This window comes from Zootermopsis nevadensis, unplaced genomic scaffold (assembly GCF_977971745.1).
Source record: "Zootermopsis nevadensis isolate Lab colony 2312 unplaced genomic scaffold, Znev_1.0 Znev_ptg000016l, whole genome shotgun sequence".
NCBI classification, from domain to species: domain Eukaryota; kingdom Metazoa; phylum Arthropoda; class Insecta; order Blattodea; family Termopsidae; genus Zootermopsis; species Zootermopsis nevadensis.
This window is the reverse complement of record NW_028259148.1, coordinates 12,608,282-12,625,090: the sequence shown is the minus strand read 5'-3', so window position 1 is coordinate 12,625,090 and position 16,809 is coordinate 12,608,282. Positions and strand designations below refer to the sequence as shown.

Here is a 16,809-nt window from a genome sequence, read left to right as displayed (position 1 = left end):
GATGACGGAGGCAGTATGACCTCTGAAACGTTGGTTAACATCGACCAGACTACACAGAGCAACAACCCAGAAGACAGAAATCTTCATACTCTGATGACGGAGGCAGTATGACCTCTGAAACGTTGGTAAACATCGACCAGACTACACAGCGCAACAACCCAGAAGACAGAAATCTTCATACTCTGATGACGGAGGCAGTATGACCTCTGAAACGTTGGTTAACATCGACCAGACTACACAGTGAAACAACCCAGAAGACAGAAATCTTCATACTCTCATGACGGAGGCAGTATGACCTCTGAAACGTTGGTTAACATCGACCAGACTACACAACGCAACAACCTAGAAGACAGAAATCTTTATCGCCCTGACGACAGAGGCAGTCTGACCTCCGAAACGTTGGTTAACATCTACCAGACTACACAGCGCAACAACCCAGAAGACAGAAATCTTCATACTCTGATGACGGAGGCAGTATGACCTCTGAAACGTTGGTTAACATCGACCAGACTACACAGCGCAACAACCCAGAAGACAGAAATCTTCATACTCTGATGACGGAGGCAGTATGACCTCTGAAACGTTGGTTAACATCGACCAGTCTACACAGCGCAACAACCCAGAAGACAGAAATCTTCATACTCTGATGATGGAGGCAGTATGACCTCTGAAACGTTGGTAAACATCTACCAGACTGCACAGCGCAACAACCCAGAAGACAGAAATCTTCATACTCTGATGACGGAGGCAGTATGACCTCTGAAACGTTGGTTAACATCGACCAGACTACACAGCGCAACAACCCAGAAGACAGAAATCTTCATACTCTGATGACGGAGGCAGTATGACCTCTGAAACGTTGGTTAACATCGACCAGACTACACAGTGAAACAACCCAGAAGACAGAAATCTTCATACTCTCATGACGGAGGCAGTATGACCTCTGAAACGTTGGTTAACATCGACCAGACTACACAACGCAACAACCTAGAAGACAGAAATCTTTATCGCCCTGACGACAGAGGCAGTCTGACCTCCGAAACGTTGGTTAACATCTACCAGACTACACAGCGCAACAACCCAGAAGACAGAAATCTTCATACTCTGATGACGGAGGCAGTATGACCTCTGAAACGTTGGTTAACATCGACCAGACTACACAGCGCAACAACCCAGAAGACAGAAATCTTCATACTCTGATGACGGAGGCAGTATGACCTCTGAAACGTTGGTTAACATCGACCAGACTACACAGCGCAACAACCCAGAAGACATAAATCTTCATACTCTGATGATGGAGGCAGTATGACCTCTGAAACGTCGGTAAACATCGACCAGTCTACACAGCGCAACAACCCAGAAGACAGAAATCTTCATACTCTGATGATGGAGGCAGTATGACCTCTGAAACGTTGGTAAACATCTACCAGACTACACAGCGCAACAACCCAGAAGACAGAAATCTTCATACTCTGATGACGGAGGCAGTATGACCTCTGAAACGTTGGTTAACATCGACCAGACTACACAGAGCAACAACCCAGAAGACAGAAATCTTCATACTCTGATGACGGAGGCAGTATGACCTCTGAAACGTTGGTAAACATCGACCAGACTACACAGCGCAACAACCCAGAAGACAGAAATCTTCATACTCTGATGACGGAGGCAGTATGACCTCTGAAACGTTGGTTAACATCGACCAGACTACACAGCGCAACAACCCAGAAGACAGAAATCTTCATACTCTCATGACGGAGGCAGTATGACCTCTGAAACGTTGGTTAACATCGACCAGACTACACAGCGCAACAACCTAGAAGACAGAAATCTTTATCGCCCTGACGACAGAGGCAGTCTGACCTCCGAAACGTTGGTTAACATCTACCAGACTACACAGCGCAACAACCCAGAAGACAGAAATCTTCATACTCTGATGACGGAGGCAGTATGACCTCTGAAACGTTGGTTAACATCGACCAGACTACACAGCGCAACAACCCAGAAGACAGAAATCTTCATACTCATCGCCGTGAAAACCTCAAATCGTACGAATCAAAATACATTTTACCATCAAGGACAGACTTTTAGGTGGAAGTCCAACTCAGATATCTGCAAAATTGTTATGAAAGGGCTTTACTTCATGAACATTTTTAACATTCCATATTGGTGGCAAATGTACCCTTTTAGGAATGCTGTGTAGGATGCTGTACATCATCTGAAGTGTACTTTATGCTCGTGACACTTCAGGAGGTGTAGTCTGGTGGTCAGAAGTTCCTGGTGGGTGCTCCCATCCACTGTAAATTACAAGAAATGGAAAAAGTTATAAAAATTCTGTCATTGTAATGAAAACCAGTGACCAGAAGGTGTGTGTTAAATGTACCTCGGACATTGGACGACGGTCGACACACTGTTCGTATGATGAATCATTCATCATCGCATACCGGAAGAGAACAAGACTGGAAAGGCAAAATTCATACCAGAATACACACGCGCATTCTTTGCAAATTGTGAATTATTGGTGAATGATTTTGTCAGTTTTTCTCACACAAGTTTAGTTTCCAACTATAAAAAACTCAGTGGTCTGAGAATCTTATTTAAGTACTGTAAATCAATACAAACACATCAAAAGGTGCATTAGCTCTGTGGTAGCATACTGAACTCATATGCACAGGGTCGTAGGATCACATCAGATCAGATTTTCTGTTCTCTCTCATGTCGTCGCCACAGTTTTTTTTTTTTTTTTTTTGTAGTTTATGAAAATCTGTAATTATACATCTCTATTTGGCCCTATTGCAAATGGCACTACTGTCAATTCTACTTCAACACGTTTCTTCTTCTGCCATGTTGGTATTATTGACCATAGCAAATTGTAAGTACGATCTAAGGATAGACTCCAATAGCATAATGTCCATATTAATTTCATCCAAATCCACCATGTCTCGAGTTTAATCATGCAGGCAGAGATGCGGACATGACCAACCCTACATGCCGTAGTTACATGCACATCGTGTAAAGAATGCTTAATAACTTTCTCGCATTATACTCTGTGAGATGATAAAGTTGCGTCATAATGTGATAAATATATATTTGTTTAAATCTTGTCAGTATAATCACAACAAAATTCTTATTAAATATTAAAATATTATAATTAACATTTAAATATTTAAAATATATTAAATGATGTTCTCTATCGAAATGTTCGATTTACATTAGATCATCACTTTTTTACACGACATGTTTCAGTTCTAAAAGAACCATCTTCAGGTGTATAAAATAATATAAACTTAAATATAATTTCTTAAATGCAACTTTTAGTCAGATGTTTATCAGATTTCAAATGATGTTTTCTTCCAGATTTTATTTTAAACATCATTTGAAATCTGATAAACATCTGACTAAAAGTTGCATTTAAGAAATTATATTTAAGTTTATATTATTTTATACACCTGAAGATGGTTCTTTTAGAACTGAAACATGTCGTGTAAAAAAGTGATGTTCTAATATAAATCGAACATTTCGATAGAGAACATCATTTAATATATTTTAAATATTTAAATGTTAATTATAGTAATATTTTAATATTTAATAGGAATTTTATTGTGATTAGACTGACAAGATTTAAACAAATATAAACAAATTATACTCTGTGTTTAGCAGAATGGGCATTGCCATTTAAATTTTTTTTCCCCCCCGAAGTGTGAAGACATTCATTGTAGTTATTCAAGTCATTTACAAGCATTGTTCCTACTTAACGTAAGTTCTCTGTTATAACAGGAGTTCTGGAAGCACCAAAATTTGTGGGAAATGCCGTGGTTTCCCTAACTGGAGCAATAATGTACAAAGTTGACCAGGAAGAAGATAAAGGTAAGCAGTATCTTCCTTTTATCTGTTGACATGAAAAATCAGATTTATTTTTTATTGTACCAATTCATAAGAAGGTTCATAAGACTGATTTTAATGTTTATCGAGGAATCTCGCTCTTTGCATCTGCCTACATGATTTTATCCGATATTCTTCTGGCAAGGTCGACCCCATAACTAACTAACTAACTAACTAGATGGCTTACCGAACCCGAAGGTTCATCACCGAATTAACCAAAGCCCTCCACCGGACCCTGTCCTGGGCCAACAAAATCCAGTTTCCTTCAACTCCTATCTCCCATAGATACCGCCTGAGATTATCCTCCCATCTACGTCTAGGTCTCCCCAGCGGTCTCTTCCCCTCAGGCTTCCCAACCAATAACCAGTGCACACCTCTTGTCCCATCCATGCGCGCTACATGCCCCACCCATCTCATTCTTCTCGACTTAATCACCCTGACAATATTGGGGGAGGAGTACAGATTTTTAAGCTCATTGTGCAGTTTTCTCCACGCCCCATCGTCTTCCCTCTTAGGCCCAAATATCCTCCTCAACACCCGATTCTCAAACACCTGCAATCTGTGTTCCTCCCTCTGAGTGAGAGACCATGTTTCGCACCCATACAAAACAACGGGCAAGATTATTGTTTTGTATACCCCATATGTCATTGAAATTATTGGGGATCTTCAGTGTGGTTTCGTAATAGATCTACAACTGATAAAATTTTATACATTCGCCAGATACTGGAGAAAAAGTGGGAGTACAGTGGGACAGTCCATAAACTATTTATAGACTCTTAGAAAGTGTATGACAACAAATTAAAGAACGGTGCGTATCAATTCAACTGGATCAGTAAGGTATCCATGTGTGTCTCCTGTGAACACAATAACAAACTTTCAAATTTTGAATAAAAATTTTCTTGGATATTATCCATCGTCTAGTAAATATAAAACGTAAAACGACGTTTGGGAGATGGGGATTAGCTCTATCTAGTGGGCCCAACTGTGTAGGAACCTGAAGACGGAGATAGAGTCCCATCTCCGAAACGTCGTTTTACGTTTTATATTTACTAGACGATGGATAATATCCAAGAAAATTTTTATTCAATTGACTCTTCACCTTCGTCAAGAAGTTTTAGATTCAAATTTTGTAATAGGCAGACTATTTCGTGATTAACTCAACAACGATCAGTTTAAGATGGATTTTTTCAGGGAGTTTTTTACTTAATTTAGATTTGTAGCCAGTAAGGTTTCTTTGTCTGTTTACAGTACATCACATACCAGTTTCTTCTTTCGAATCCCAAGTAGAAGATTTTTCAAGAAGAATGGACTCTCCATTCATATCTGAGGTTACAGGTTTGTTATCAGTGTATTTCATTTCCATTTCTTATGTAGCTGATAGTAACTTTGTTTGTGCCTGAATCACTTATGTGCAGAATGCAATAAAAAGTAGGAGGTTATTTTAAAAAAATTCCATCATGTACTTTATATCATTCATATTATGTACAACCGTAGTTTTGTGAAAATAGTCAGGTGTCTCTAAAATCCAGCAGCTTACAAAGTTGCAGATGAAGTAACCACATTGTAACCAGCAGCAATTTTATGAATATCTGAAATATTGTTCTATCTTCAGAACTAGACAGAGGTGAATAGTGAAATGTGTCTAGCATCATAATGAGATGCAGTATCATTTTTCACTAACCAATAAGGATTAGTAAGTAAGATTTGAGGTTTTCACAGTGGTGAGTATGAAGATTTCTGTCTTCTGGGTTGTTGCGCTGTGTAGTCTGGTCGATGTTTACCAACGTTTCAGAGGTCATACTGCCTCCATCATCAGGGCGATCAAGATTTCTGTCTTCTGGGTTGTTACGCTGTGTAGTCTGGTAGATGTTTACCAACGTTTCAGAGGTCATACTGCCTCCGTCATCAAGGCGATGAGTATGAAGATTTCTGTCTTCTGGGTTGTTGCGCTATGTAGACTGGTTGATGTTTACCAACGTTTCAGAGGTCATACTTCCTCCGTCATCAGGGGGATGAAGATTTCTGTCTTCTGGGTTGTTGCGCTGTGTAGTCTGGTCGATGTTTACCAACGTTTCAGAGGTCATACTGCCTCCATCATCAGGGCGATCAAGATTTCTGTCTTCTGGGTTGTTACGCTGTGTAGTCTGGTAGATGTTTACCAACGTTTCAGAGGTCATACTGCCTCCGTCATCAAGGCGATGAGTATGAAGATTTCTGTCTTCTGGGTTGTTGCGCTATGTAGACTGGTTGATGTTTACCAACGTTTCAGAGGTCATACTTCCTCCGTCATCAGGGGGATGAAGATTTCTGTCTTCTGGGTTGTTGCGCTGTGTAGTCTGGTAGATGTTTTCCAACGTTTCAGAGGTCATACTGCCTCCGTCATCAGGGCGATCAAGATTTCTGTCTTCTGGGTTGTTACGCTGTGTAGTCTGGTAGATGTTTACCAACGTTTCAGAGGTCATACTGCCTCCGTCATCAAGGCGATGAGTATGAAGATTTCTGTCTTCTGGGTTGTTGCGCTATGTAGACTGGTTGATGTTTACCAACGTTTCAGAGGTCATACTTCCTCCGTCATCAGGGGGATGAAGATTTCTGTCTTCTGGGTTGTTGCGCTGTGTAGTCTGGTCGATGTTTACCAACGTTTCAGAGGTCATACTGCCTCCATCATCAGGGCGATCAAGATTTCTGTCTTCTGGGTTGTTACGCTGTGTAGTCTGGTAGATGTTTACCAACGTTTCAGAGGTCATACTGCCTCCGTCATCAAGGCGATGAGTATGAAGATTTCTGTCTTCTGGGTTGTTGCGCTATGTAGACTGGTTGATGTTTACCAACGTTTCAGAGGTCATACTTCCTCCGTCATCAGGGGGATGAAGATTTCTGTCTTCTGGGTTGTTGCGCTGTGTAGTCTGGTCGATGTTTACCAACGTTTCAGAGGTCATACTGCCTCCGTCATCAAGGCGATGAGTATGAAGATTTCTGTCTTCTGGGTTGTTGCGCTATGTAGACTGGTTGATGTTTACCAACGTTTCAGAGGTCATACTTCCTCCGTCATCAGGGGGATGAAGATTTCTGTCTTCTGGGTTGTTACGCTGTGTAGTCTGGTAGATGTTTACCAACGTTTCAGAGGTCATACTGCCTCCGTCATCAAGGCGATGAGTATGAAGATTTCTGTCTTCTGGGTTGTTGCGCTATGTAGACTGGTTGATGTTTTCCAACGTTTCAGAGGTCATACTTCCTCCGTCATCAGGGGGATGAAGATTTCTGTCTTCTGGGTTGTTACGCTGTGTAGTCTGGTAGATGTTTACCAACGTTTCAGAGGTCATACTGCCTCCGTCATCAAGGCGATGAGTATGAAGATTTCTGTCTTCTGGGTTGTTGCGCTATGTAGACTGGTTGATGTTTACCAACGTTTCAGAGGTCATACTTCCTCCGTCATCAGGGGGATGAAGATTTCTGTCTTCTGGGTTGTTGCGCTGTGTAGTCTGGTCGATGTTTACCAACGTTTCAGAGGTCATACTGCCTCCATCATCAGGGCGATCAAGATTTCTGTCTTCTGGGTTGTTACGCTGTGTAGTCTGGTAGATGTTTACCAACGTTTCAGAGGTCATACTGCCTCCGTCATCAAGGCGATGAGTATGAAGATTTCTGTCTTCTGGGTTGTTGCGCTATGTAGACTGGTTGATGTTTACCAACGTTTCAGAGGTCATACTTCCTCCGTCATCAGGGGGATGAAGATTTCTGTCTTCTGGGTTGTTGCGCTGTGTAGTCTGGTAGATGTTTACCAACGTTTCAGAGGTCATACTGCCTCCATCATCAGGGCGATTCTTAGTATGAAGATTTCTGTCTTCTGAGTTGTTGCGCTGTGTAGACTGGTTGATGTTTACCAACGTTTCAGAGGTCATACTTCCTCCGTCATCAGGGCGATCAAGATTTCTGTCTTCTGGGTTGTTACGCTGTGTAGTCTGGTAGATGTTTACCAACGTTTCAGAGGTCATACTGCCTCCGTCATCAAGGCGATGAGTATGAAGATTTCTGTCTTCTGGGTTGTTGCGCTATGTAGACTGGTTGATGTTTACCAACGTTTCAGAGGTCATACTTCCTCCGTCATCAGGGGGATGAAGATTTCTGTCTTCTGGGTTGTTGCGCTGTGTAGTCTGGTCGATGTTTACCAACGTTTCAGAGGTCATACTGCCTCCATCATCAGGGCGATCAAGATTTCTGTCTTCTGGGTTGTTACGCTGTGTAGTCTGGTAGATGTTTACCAACGTTTCAGAGGTCATACTGCCTCCGTCATCAAGGCGATGAGTATGAAGATTTCTGTCTTCTGGGTTGTTGCGCTATGTAGACTGGTTGATGTTTACCAACGTTTCAGAGGTCATACTTCCTCCGTCATCAGGGGGATGAAGATTTCTGTCTTCTGGGTTGTTGCGCTGTGTAGTCTGGTAGATGTTTACCAACGTTTCAGAGGTCATACTGCCTCCATCATCAGGGCGATTCTTAGTATGAAGATTTCTGTCTTCTGAGTTGTTGCGCTGTGTAGACTGGTTGATGTTTACCAACGTTTCAGAGGTCATACTTCCTCCGTCATCAGGGGGATGAAGATTTCTGTCTTCTGGGTTGTTGCGCTGTGTAGTCTGGTAGATGTTTACCAACGTTTCAGAGGTCATACTGCCTCCGTCATCAGGGTGATGACCTCCGAAACGTTGGTTAACATCGACCAGACTACACAGCGCAACAACCCAGAAGACAGAAATCTTCAAGGATTATTAGTAAGTTATCTTTTGTTGCAGTTGTTTTCAACTTTTTACTGCTGCAAAACTCTTTTGGTAGTAAAATATTTTTGCAGAACCCTCGAAAAAAGATTATGCTTTTAAGATACTTATTTTCAATTTACAGCCCTATATGCGTAACAGTTGATATTATACTTACCCATTGGTGAACCTGCTTTTTGGAAATTATGGAAATCAAATCAGATACAGTTCTGGAAAGCTGTATCCTCGTGTTGTGTTCTGCATTAAGTTTGTTTAGGTGGAAGAAGAAAGTAGCTTCTTCACACACTTGAAATCTGTTGAAACTCTTTCCGTAGACCAGCTCAGAAGTCAGAGGAATGTTTGTGCATGTATGTTTCAAACCAGTGTCTGTTCAAATCTCACTTAATCCCTCATATTATTTTGTTAATAATTATTAACAAAATAAGGATTAAAATCCTTGCTCTGTGAGAGGTAACATAAACAGGTTTCATACGACTGGAAACGTTCCACCATAGGTGGAAAATACTCTTTCACTATAACTCATATGCCTCATAAATGTTCATGTATGTCTGAAAGAATGTCATCACATCTGACTTTCATGTTATTTCAGAAAATATTTCATTGCCAGGAAGCAGTCTGTGACATTTTTAGAAAATGTCCTCCAAAACTCTATTTTGCATGAGAAGGACTCAGTCCTCTGATAAGCTGAGGTAACTGTGATAGAAGTGTCGTGGAATGATAAATTTTGTTTATTTATGAAGATATCCGTCTTCTGGGTTATTGCGCTGTGTAGTCTGGTCGATGTTAACCAACGTTTCAGAGGTCATACTGCCTCCGTCATCAGGGCCTGACGGAGGCAGTAGGACCTCTGAAACGTTGGTTAACATCGACCAGACTACACAGCGCAATAACCCAGAAGACGGATATCTTCATACTCACCGCTGTGAGAACCTCAAGTCTTACATTGTTTATTTATATTTGTAAAAGTGTGTGCTAGGTACGCTAACATCTGGAGCCAGACAGTATTGCACAGATGTGATGAAACCTGGACTGGATAATCTGCATTGAATAATAAAATATTCCAAGTGCAATGAACCAAAACTCTGCATTGTGATAAAGATCAAATCTGCAGTACTGCATCCATTACCTTTTCATCACAGAGGGCACTGAAAATTCTTTTAATTCAGGTTTTCTTGATTTTACGAAACTGCAATCTTCACAACATTGTCTGATGTAATTTTCATTGTTTTTGGAATTTTGTTCTTAGTGACTACTGGTACAACGTCTTTAACAGTGCAATAAAACTAGCCATCAGTATCACCATCTTTACAGACACGAACACATTCTTTCCGGCTTACCGTCTTTTTCAGCCACGTACAAGTTAATCAGATTGAAAATAAATTTGACTGCATTTCATTTCCTTCTTCATTAGAGCTCGGGTAGCTCAGTCATTATAGTGACTGGCTATGGACTGGATGACCGGGGTTTAACCCCTGATGGAGGCAGAGGATTTTTCCTCTAGCCTCTGGAACCAAAAAATTTATTTTGGGGATCGTTGTTCTAAACTCTGCATCACTCATGGTATTTTATGACTCTCTTTTGTTGTTCACAGAAGCAGATCGTCTTTGCGTGCTGATGACCAGTTATTGCGTTACACTGTCTGTTGTTTTTATATCAAATTCTGAAATCTCACTTCAGAAGATACTTGTAGATGAACTGAAATTCGTAGAGTTCCCCAGCATAGGGTGCCTCTTCCACAAGGGTAACTCATTTCTGGAGCTTTCTGGTATCATGCTACAGGCAGAGACTACGGCGCACCTCAAATACAGCCTCGCAGTTTGTGCAAGGTAACGGTAATGTCGCGTGTAGAATTGGTTCTGAATGTTGTAACGTCGAGGATGTTGACTCAACTAGAATGCTGCGTATATTAACTGAGATGTCAAGTGGTTTCCGTAAAGCCCTCTCAGATTCTTTACCATGATAGTCCTTTCAAAAATACCATGACGACATCTTTTTATATTTCTCTCAGTCCCCAGCTGATGGTACATGTACCACACAGTGAGTTCTATATAACATCTACAATTTACTGGAAAAGGCAGTCTTTTACATTTGTATGATTGAAATTTCTTTCAGAAGCAAAATTATTTGTGAAACAGCATGTAAAGATGTAGAGTTTAGCCGAGTGGAGATCAACAAAATATTGTGGATGTCGGAAAGGAGAGATAGGAACTTGTAAGAGCATACTTATCAGCTTAAGATATAGAAAACCTAGGAACTAATGCTTCTTAGGTTTTAAGATTTTTTCTTAATTTCAGATCTTTATGCGGAGGAATTTCAATACATACAAAATAAATAATAAAAATAAAAGGTGAGGTGTGCTTTATCTGCAGTTCACAATTTGTCTTTTAATAGAAGTAGAAAATCGTAATTCTAGGGAGGTATTATATCTTCATTATCTGCAAAACTCGTAAAAGCCTACAACTTACGCCATCCACTCGTGTGGTGAGTTAAAGAACTACCAAGCGCCAGTTTGAAACATGACAAGGTTAAGAAAATGCCTCTTTAAAAAATGTGGATGTTGGGTCATTCTGGATTTTGGGAAGATGGGTGCAGAGTTGCAGTTCTTATGAATACCCACAAAAGATCTTACGTATTTTCTTGCAGGGATGTCCAACAGTTGTACCTGTTGGCACATTGCATGTACAGCGTGTTGTCAGCTCCTCATATGATCCTGCGTTCGCTGGAAGTGCAGGAAGAGTCGCAGAATAATAGCATAAGTTTGAACTCACAGTTTCTACGCCAGGAATTCAAACTGGTTCTGGACCAGCTGAAACACAGAGCAAGAGAGTACCACAAATCTGAGGTCAGCATGTCATGGGAAGAGTACTCGAAGTTTCGGTCACAGCTCTCGGAACTGGAGATGGAAACAGACGCAGCCTTTGCACGAGACGTATGATTACCAAATGTCTAACGGGTAATGAAGTAAGAAAATTAAATGTGACAGTACCTTAACATGTTTGCTCCTGTACCTGAGGACAGAAGTTTTACCAGTGATGTTTCCAAAACTTTGGGGCTTGATACGCATTATGAAGTGAGCACAGAGATGCAAAAATAAAAAATGGGGATAAAAGCAGCTGATGCTTTGATGTTTGAATACATAGGAGCACCGCTTCATGCAACAAGACCTCATAGAATGAACTTTAAATCATTAAAATATTGTGAAATAATGTTGAATTTGATACTGCTTTATCTGAGGTATAGCTCCTACTCTTCCTTGACCTCGGCACTAGATGAGGGTTAGTGGTCAGCATCACGCCCCGGCCACACTTTACTCCCGGGAAAGGATCCTGGAGGCTGGGTGGACCCCAGAGCCGGTCTGGACGCAGAGGCTAGAGGAAAAATCCTCTGCCCCCCATCGGGGATCGAACCCCGGTCGTCCAGCCCGTAGCTAGTCACTATACTATCTGAGCTACCCCAGCTCATGAACTCTCCATTTGGTGTAAGATTATACAGGAGCATGATGTTCTGGCAGCAGAAGTACACTTAGAACCCCTGCCAGACAATTGACAACATAAAATAAGAATTCCAAAATTCATTCCTACAAATCATTCATTTTATCTTTCCACAACAACTTGGGCCCTGCAGAGTTCACGCTGTGGCAGCCAAACACCAATATGACGGAGACAACTCGAACCTTCTTGGTTCTATGTGGCAATGCTCTAATGTTTTAATCATACGTAACATTGCATATTGGTGAGCTAAACAGTTTTTATCAAATATTTTGATTGGAATTTAACAGCAACCATTAACTGTTTCCCCCCTCTAATTTTAATTTAATTTATGTCATACTTTTATGTTCAACAAGAGTAAAGCGGTGTAACATATACAGGATGTACCAAAAAGGTGTATACGCATATTCAATTAAACTCCATCAACCCTCACCATTTTACATATTGAATCATGGGGAAAGATGTTGTTCCATCCGTTACGTGTAGACCACACTAGGTACCTAATCTAGACACAACACACGAACATCGGTGACAGGGTTACTATTCCATATTATAATGCATATTCATCTTTTTGGGACACCTGTAGTTTAAATCAGTGGTATTCAACCTGGGGTACGCGATGACATATTAGGGGGTACGTGAAATTTAAAAAAATATTATTTTATGATAAACACTGAGTAATCAGTAATGTAATTTATTTAATTTATTTTAGATGTAGATTATATACTACGTATAACTTGAATTATACACCAACAACTTTGGGGGTACAAAGTTAAAGAGAAATTATATCTGGGGGTACGCGAAGACATCTTAGGGGGTACGTGAAATTTAAAAAAATATATTATTTTATGATAAACACTGAATAATCGGTAATGTAATTTATTTAATTTATTTTAGATGTAGATTATATACTATGTATAACTTCAATTGTACACCAACAACTGTGGGGGTACAAAGTTGAAGAGAAATTATATCTGGGGGTACGCAAACGAAAAAGATTGAATACCACTGGTTTAAATGATGTGCAGTTTCCATTTTGGACAATCAGGATTCCACTGTTTAACAGTAATGTAGTAATATAGAAAAGGAAATGGTGATCTGACGATGAGTTACCCAAAATATTCATCGCATGTGAATTAAGCTGGACATAAAGTGAAGTTGATATTAATAATATCTTGATTTAGTGTTTCCATATCGTGAGGGGAAGAAAATTGAGATGGTAAAGCCCTTTGGATGTCTTAGTGTCATTCTACAAAGTAGTGGAGTAACATACACCAGCAATATGAAGGGGAAACTCACAAGTACAAGTGGTCTTGAACATTATCAAGGGTCTCTCATGCATTTCACTAGAAATGGCAATGAAATGTGAGCTTTCAGGTTCTCACGTGTGGCTGTATTCTGAAAAGTATGAAGCTGGCTGTGTTTTCAGTTGTGCCTTGTAGTCTGGTAGAAATTACTGACATTTCAGATGAGTTTGCTGCCTCCGTCATCAGGGCGATTCATCGCAACAGAACAACCCAGAAGACAGAAGTCTTCTTTATGTTTACTTATTAGTGTTTATTGTGTTTCTTATATCCTTAGTTCATTACGGCTATGAATGGATACAAGATAATATTGATCAAATGATCAGTGAAAAAGGTTAAAATATCCATGAAGCCAAAATAAGTCTGAACATCGTGTCACGACCCAGAAGATGATAATCCACAGATTGAATGTGTTGGAGAACAAAACACTGAGGATAGTACAGAGTGAGTCAAAGTCTGGAAACATTTTTGTCTCTTGTGGGCTGAACCACGGTTGTTTGATGAGGAAATTGATTATTTGAACTATTGTTATAGTGAACAAATCAACATTGATGAGGCGAGATGGAGCATGTGGAGACGGGAACCGCACGCAAAATTTTGGTCAGAGAAGCCGAAGGGACCGCGCGCGATACCTAGACATTGACTGGAAGAAAGCATTAAGATTTATCTCGAAGTAGAACCTGAAGTTGCGGACCAGACTCGTCTGGCTCATGTTCGGGCCCAGTGGCGAGATGCTAACACAGCGACAATTTTCAGATTTTATAAAACGCAGTGAATTTCTTTACTGAATGTGCTACTAGAAGCTTCTTAAGAAGGCATCTGCCCCATGTAGTTGGCAACTCAGGTAAGTGTCTGTAAATTAACCGATAAAGATGGAAGGTAGTGTTTCAACGTACATGAGTGTCACTTGAAGGTCTTGCTGTACATTTATGTTGATTTCTGTTATTGAATTTATGTATACGTTCGACTGCATATAAATGTCCACCAAACCCAGTAACGCACACAAAGAAACGTGGCGATACAGACTTAGTGTTATACTCATTTAATGGTTTAGGGCACTTTTAAGGAATTTCGTATAAGATGCCGACACATTTCTCGCACCTACGAAGTACTTCCCTTTGAGATCTGCCACGGCGTGCGCCACCCTGGAAGATACAACTGTGAAACTCGTAATAGAGTTTAAATAAGTAGGATCTGAGTTTTTCGTGGTGTAGATTCTGAAGATGGCGGTCTTCTGGGCTGAACCGTGCAGTCTGATAGTTTATTGACGTTACAGAGAAACTTCGCCCAGACTACATAGCACAACAACCCAGGAGACTGCCATCTTCAGCGCTGCATATCTTTGTGAACACAGCTTACTGTTATTTATTGCCTGTTAGACAAGTCAGACGTGACTAGAGCTTCCACTATAAATAATTCATTACGTGTTCCTGTATTCTCCTTACTGTTATTCAGTTCAAAATCCTAATTTTTCTATCTTGCACATAGAAATTATAGAAAATTATTGTAGCTGATGTTTTATGGTCCTCTTTTACAAGGGAAAAACATAGGATGAGGGAGTTCTGGAAAAATGTTGAGGAGAATATTTGTGTCTGTGAGAGAGGAACAAAACAAGGATAGAAGATTATACAAACAGGAAATTCGTAATTTGTAATAATAGGGTTATTAAATGAAGAATAATGAGATGAGTGAAGAAATTGGCATTTATTGATATGTTTGTAAAACGAATGCAATAAGATGCCGTGACTATGGGGACGTTTCAACTCGTGAGATAACCATAAATATTTTTTTTTGTCAGGATGTCTAAAGGAGGGGACATAGGATCAAATTAAATGATCTTAGAACAAATTCTTCTTTAGACTAGTAGCCAAATTTTGTAAAATTAATAATCGTGATTAAAAGTCGAAACCAGTGAACAATTAAAATAGTAACTGCAATGCACGTTGCTTTACGTAGTTCTGTGAAGTATTCTGTGGCGTTATGTTTTTCTCTTTGGCAACGATAACAAGGATAATTGTGCGAGATGGTGTGAAAAGAACTAGGAATTTGGTAGTTGTTATAAACAATCCTCGCATTGCTTGGAGGGACTGAAGAACACGCCCTCGTCAAGGTAGGTGCTATTCTGACGTTGATTTTAATTAAAATTTAAACTGCTATATAAACTTGTGTAAAACTATTCCAGTATAGTTTATGAAAATGTATCGAGTGGGATAAGAATTGTTACAGCCAGTCAGCCGCTGATGAAGATAACGTGCTCTTTTTTCAAGTTTTTCTTTACGATCGAAACTAGGTTATAAGTTGGTCCACGTGGAAAAGACACAACGCTAATAGAAACAAAGAAATGCTACATGACGCCTGGGAGGTGATGGTGTGTATATATATATATATATATATATATATATATATATATATATAAAATTTAAAATAATATAATGTGATTTTAATGTACAGGTAGCACTCGATTTACGCCTGGGATGTGTTCCTGGACGAACCGGCGTAAATTGAAACTCTTTTATAATATAAATCAATGGGAAGTCAATGACATGCGTTCCCAGCACCCAAACATTGACGAGTAATATAATGGCATTACATATAAAGCTCTGAATAACGTAAATAAAATAAAGGGAATTTAAAAAATATATTTTATACGCTTACAATCGGCATTGACTGTGATTATTTCATGTGTTTGATATGTACAGTCATCTCTGCTGTTAAGCGATAGTTACATTAACGTAAGACTCGGACCCATAAGAAATCGCGTAGTAAAAATAACCCCGGTGCCTCCGCAGAGATTAAATTAGTCCTTTGAAAGTTTAAAGCCCAAGGAATTAAATTGCATAAGAGCAAACTCGTATATGCAAAAGTTTGCATTTCACAACCAGCTTTTACCGATTCATCGATCTCATTGGAGGAAATTCGCGTTAACGAAACTTACGTAATTGCAGAGATGACTATTTATAATTTTTATTCAAAATAAGCGATGTAAGAATTACGATTTAGTATAAGAATCAGTACGAGAAACATTGTAAAACGTTATAAATAATAGTTAAATATATTTTTTTACTTTCTTGTTTCAAAATCGACGTAAATCGAGGGCTACCTGTATCTGCTTACATTTGTGACCACACTTTACACTAAAATAATTCGTTCTGTTATATAACGGTGTATTTGCATGTATTATGTAAATTTGTTACAAATCGAAGAGTAGTTTTTAACGTCCTTATCGATTTTGTTAACCCGGTTATGAATTGTAACCTAACCTAACATCAGATTCTTCAGATTGTTTCTTTTTTGATACGCTCTGGGGCCGTTGCGTTCACCTGATCGTAGATGTTCTTAACAAAAAAAATCACGAAATTATTG

At 39.7% G+C, this 16,809-nt stretch overlaps 1 protein-coding gene across 5 annotated transcripts in view; it reads left to right on the top strand.

Moving 5' to 3' along the window:
* LOC110838717 (uncharacterized) overlaps positions 1–14,607 on the top strand; it is a 97,049-nt gene extending 82,442 nt beyond the window's left edge. For 3 of the 5 annotated variants that reach the window (XM_087349677.1, XM_087349675.1, XM_087349674.1), the window contains 4 exons: positions 3,778–3,867; positions 5,131–5,217; positions 10,246–10,480; positions 11,298–11,867. In XM_087349677.1, coding sequence (XP_087205803.1) covers positions 3,778–3,867; positions 5,131–5,217; positions 10,246–10,480; positions 11,298–11,589 — 704 coding nt within the window. In that variant the 3' untranslated portion in view covers positions 11,590–11,867. Of the gene's footprint in view, positions 1–3,777; positions 3,868–5,130; positions 5,218–10,245; positions 10,481–10,948; positions 11,002–11,297; positions 11,868–13,980 lie in introns of those variants that run through there. The other 2 variants (XM_087349676.1, XM_087349678.1) reach the window with 2 other exon arrangements.
* Positions 14,608–16,809: the final 2,202 nt, after the last annotated feature.